Genomic DNA, 5,130 nt, shown 5'->3' with positions numbered 1-5,130 from the left:
GCGCCTGGTGCGATGGAGGACTGTACGCCGACCTCTTCAGGTGCTAAAAGGAAAGCTGTCGACATCGCAACGAAGATGGCGATTGAACTTGCTCAAGGTGCAAAAAACTGCGAACTGGCCAAGAAGTACGGACTGTCGAAGTCGACCACTTCAACCATTGCTAAGGGCAAGAAAAAGATTCTTGGTGCTACCGTGAATGTCGACCTGACGACTAGAAAGCGCCTTCGGAAGGCGACCTACGCGGACGTTGAGGACGCACTGCTGAAGTGGATCGCTGACTCCCGGTCTCGCTGCCATGCCAGTTCGCATCAGCTTGCTTGCCGCCGTGGAGATGTTGAAAGCGGCGTGGATGGAACTCACCGCGGAGTGCATAGCAAGTTGCTTCCGCAAGGCGTGTTTTATGGGCCCAGGCACCGAGGACGCCGTAGATAACCCACCGGAAGGCCGGTCGTACGAGGACTTGTGGCAATGCGTCGTTGACACGCAGCTGGCCGGACCTGACGTTGCCTGGGACGATTTCGTTTCTGCTGATGACGACGCCGACATTGCGGAGCCATGCACTGACGAAGCTATTGTGCGTGAAGTGCGAGCCCTTCTTGACTACCCAGAGACCGACGAGGACGATGACGAGGATGCTGCTCTACCGCCGGTTGCTGTGAACGCTTCAACCACGATCGGTTACATCGCGTCGCTTAAGGAACTCGTGTGCAGCAGAGGCCTTGGCGATGAACATATTACCGCGCTAGAAAAATTAGAAACGGCAGTGATGCGATCAGCTTTGAAGAAGCAGACATGCATCACGGACTTTTTTCAAAAATAAAGTTAACTTTCGTCTCGCTTGCTCTTTTTGCCCGTATTATAGGTGGTCCACTTACAACGAACTTTGGATACAACGAACAAATTTCGCGTGACGATCAAGTTCGTTATAAGTGGGCTCAACTGTATCACCTAAATGCACTGCTTTTTACCTCTGCATTCCCCTTGTGCAGGCGGTGCATTCCTCCGGGACCTTTCCTTTCGCGATTAGAGCCGTCTTGGTGTCGGTGCATGCCGCACCTGCTGCATCACCTGACAACCCCCCCCCCCCCCCCTCCCCTCCATTCCCTACAGGCGCACAGGCGGTACCAGTAGCACCCCTTTGTTCCCTCGAGCAGGCACCCCTCCGCGGTTAGCGAGCGGGCTGGAAGACATGCTGAGGTTTTTTTTTTTTTTTTTTTTTTTGCAGCCGGTTCTTTCACCGAAATTTTCACGCGCCTGCAGATTCGGAAGTTCCTGAGAGGACCGCTTCACCATTCCTTCTTTTTAACCCTTGTTAGTTTTCGTCTTCTTTCTCTCTTCAGCTCAAAAAGCACGCGATTCTTTTTGCAGCATTTATTCTCCTACCGACCACTCCACGTTTGGCGGGAACCCTGCACTGCATGCATGCAGGATTTAAAAAAAACACCGTTGTTGCAGCTGGTAACCGCTGTAGTTCTTTCTACGATGTATTTTCACAGCGGCAGAACGTCTGCGGCCATAGAGCGCAGGCTTATGAAGCAAAGTGCCGAGTAAAATTACAATAAGGAACTTACGTGAGGTAGGTATGCCCAACATTCAAGGTTGGGAAAGATCAGCAAATTTGAAGTCCAAAAACCTAATTACGTCCTGCGCGTGTACATCGAAATGTAAATCAGTTTCAATTTATTTGCTGCTACAGACAGCAGTGGGCCTAAGACAAAAAAAGCCGCAGCTTGGCAAGCTCCCGAGGCCCACAATATCCGGCAACAGTTGGCACCAAAGATCATAAATTGTTCCAAGGCATCTACATTCAATCGCAAAATTTAGTTTTAAGGCATCGGCATTTATAGTTTGAGTCAAGCCCGAATATATCAAAGCCGGATATTCAGATTACTAGAAATATGGAACACTCAGATTACCTTCTTGAAAATCTCGTGTAAATGTGTAGAAATTTTGCGCAATATATCGAACTCCAATTTAGGCGCTCAGTAAATCTATTTAACGGAGTGCCCTCCCTTCCCTCTCTCCTTTCGACCTATTTTTCTCCCGTGCTATTCACACCGCATCGATATCATAAAATGTAAAAACGAAAATAAGAAAAGTGTGCTTGTTGACAAAGATATTTCCTGTTCTAATAGGAAGCGGAAGGTATTGCAGAAAATATTCCCTCTTCTTGACCATCGCACGACGTATGGAACTTCTTTTAACTGTAGGCACAGTTCACCGAATAAAACATACCCTTTCACTTCAGCCTACTTTTCTTTCCTTTGCATTGTCCTCAAATGATCGTGAACTCTCGCGAAAATAAAACGTGCATTTTCTTAAAGCGCCTCCGTTCACATACACCGGGGAGAAGTTTTGACAAATGCCATTCGTTCGCAGTAGCCGACCTTGTTGTAGAGCAGAAGCTTTTGTGTAGTATATTAAGTGAAAATGTTGTAAATACCCGCAATCTTTCGTACGAGTCTTTGTGTGTGTGTGTGTGTGTGTGTGTGTGTGTGTGCGCGCGCGCGTGCGTGTGTGTGTGTGCGTGTGTGTGCGTGTGTGTGCGTGTGTGTGTGCGTGTGCGTGTGTGTGTGTGTGTGTGTGTGAGAGAGAAAATAAACGTTCTTTACAAATCAAGTCCTCGGAGTCCTGTGTGCATTCGTATTATGTAGTTATTACAGTGAACGAAACAACAACCCTTCGGCTTTATTACAGCAGAAAAATGATTTGAGCGCAGGCTCTGTTTCTATATTTTTTTTTTTACCGGGGGCGTATAACACCCCTCGAAAAATATTTCTTGCTACGCCACTGCTTGTGATAGACAGTGGCTCGTTCCAAAGAACCGCTAGAAGCGGCTTCTTTGCGAAGCAGGTTAGGCCTAGCAGCGCCTAGCGAGCGGCACGCTGCCTCCGCGCCGTCGGGGGGGCTATGATCATTTTTATGTACGAACTACTTCAAGATGCTCTTGATGTTCGATACATCAGGGTTTCACGGTTCTATCAAAACATTCTTCTATATTTTGATTATTGTAATGAACGATCGCAGAACCAGTGTTTCTGGCATAAAATCATCGCTTGACATACCGCCACTGTCTTTTCGCCGTAAAATTTCCCAGCTCTGTCTTTTCCACAAGTTATACTACAGTTTTCCTCAATTGCACTGCACACTTCTACTCCCTCCCAATAGAACATCTCGTCGTCTTTTTAACAGCCTGAGCCTACAGCGTTTACATGGTTCCAACAATGCCTTTCAAAAATCATTCCTGCCATCCGCCATTGAACTGTGGAATGAGCTGCCTGAGGCAGTTGTAACTGAGCGCGATGCAAATAAATTCAAAACCCTGCTTTTATCTCATACTTTTCGTTAGCACACTTACAGTGTAATGCCCGACAATTTTCAGTACCACCTCTGCACATGTTACATTTTTGAACCCTTGTCTGCTAATCAGTGTTCCCGTTTTCTTCCTGTATATATAGCGTGATGGCCACAGTGTACCTGTGATTGTTCCCTTTTTCATTTTTCAATGCTCTTTTAACAATTGTTTTGCCTTCTTCACTGTTATATTTCAAATGTTCCTATTGTTTGTGATTTCGTATTTTTGCTCCCCCTTTATGTAATGCCCCACCTAGGGGTCCTTAAGGGAAAATAAATGATGATGATGATGGTGCATGGTTGATACTAATTTGCAAAAATATATTCTGCACTGCACTGCTCTTGAGATAAACTCAAGAATTTTAGAAAATTTGTTCAATTTAAGAGAGAAATCCACGATTATCTACGACTGTACGAATTTCGGCGCAGCTTATTTTACTCATATCACAACCACCAAATAAGATTGCACCTAGAGCACCGATTTACCATGAGGGAACCTCAACCTCCCACTTCAGGGGGTTCGCGAGCTAAGGCATAGTCCGACGAGTGACACACCACGAGCAGCAGACAACACCGTTTATTGCGAGCTAACAAAACACAAAAATAAAGCAAGAAAACAATTTCAATCGCATCGCGAGGTCCAAGCAAAGGGGCAGCGTTTACCCTACACTCTTAAAAAAAGTTAGTAGAAAAGTGGTAAGTGCAGCAGTTACTAACTCTGACTTCGTTTTACTTCTTTTTATCAGCTATTTAACCCTCTTCAAGGTATAGTTAGTAAATGTAGCCCTTGATACCTTTTTACTTACTATGGTCGCTAGTTACTACCTAGTCAGTCACCGTTCTTTTAACCCTGAAATAAAGTCAAAGAATATAAACCGACACAGATTGTCGTGCTAATAAATTGGTTTTGTAATTAAACATTTCTGCAGGGGCATATGGTTAGGTAGACTAAGCTGTTTCAACAATCTCAACTTCATAATTAACGCTGGTATCTTATCTCAACCAGTAAGAGCCACTAGTCCGTCAATGAGCACCTCGCATAATTTCTACATGTAAGGCGCGATAAGCTTAAACCTAAATGTGTGATTTACGACCAGCACGCTCTGATAGCTGTCTGGATTCCGAAATTAGACAAATTGAATGTGAAGCTTTTTTATTTTTCGGGTACGCATAAATTTGACAAGCCACGCCAGCACACCGTACGATGAATCTAGCAACATATGCGAGTTTATTCATTTTCTTAGTAAATGCTACTAGCTTCCCTTTACTAACTGCAGGTAGCAGCCGTTACTAACTCAATGGCTTAGTAGTACTAACATTTCCTAACGTTACATTTCCTCAGTGACTTCCTCAGCACTTCCTCAGCACTTTCCTCAGCACTTCCTACTGTTGTCGCACTGCGTAAACATGCAAGGACACAACCGATGCAAAGTTGGATTATTTAATATAATTAAATATTAGTAATGTAATTGTTATAAATATTAATAATATTATTAATGATATTAATATAATGACATAATTATTAATATTATTGATGATTATTATTGTATTAATGTAATCAGGCCTTTGTCTCCGTGCCGCAGGGAGTTGGTTAATTATATTAAATAATTATTAATTTAATATTGTTAACATTGCACAGTACACGGGCCTCTAGGTGAAATTCTAGAGGCCCGTGTGCTGTGCGATGTCAGTGCACGTTAAAGAACCCCAGGTGGTCGAAATTTCCGGAGCCCTTCACTACGGCGTCCCTCATAGCCTGAGTCGCTTTGGGACGTT

The 5,130-nt window shown here is 44.4% G+C and overlaps 1 protein-coding gene across 1 annotated transcript; it reads left to right on the top strand.

Annotated features, from left to right (window-relative positions):
• Positions 1-295: 295 nt before the first annotated feature.
• LOC149372821 (uncharacterized) lies at positions 296-865 on the top strand. The gene has a single exon (XM_089587611.1). It carries the CDS (start codon positions 296-298, stop codon positions 818-820), a length of 525 nt encoding a protein of 174 aa, XP_089443737.1. The 3' UTR covers positions 821-865.
• Positions 866-5,130: the final 4,265 nt, after the last annotated feature.

The sequence above is a fragment of the Amblyomma mixtum genome, chromosome 1 (assembly GCF_055824585.1).
Source record: "Amblyomma mixtum isolate Tamu chromosome 1, ASM5582458v1, whole genome shotgun sequence".
NCBI lineage: Eukaryota > Metazoa > Arthropoda > Arachnida > Ixodida > Ixodidae > Amblyomma > Amblyomma mixtum.
Note: the sequence above shows the minus strand (reverse complement) of the source record. Positions and strands in the feature narration are given on the sequence as shown.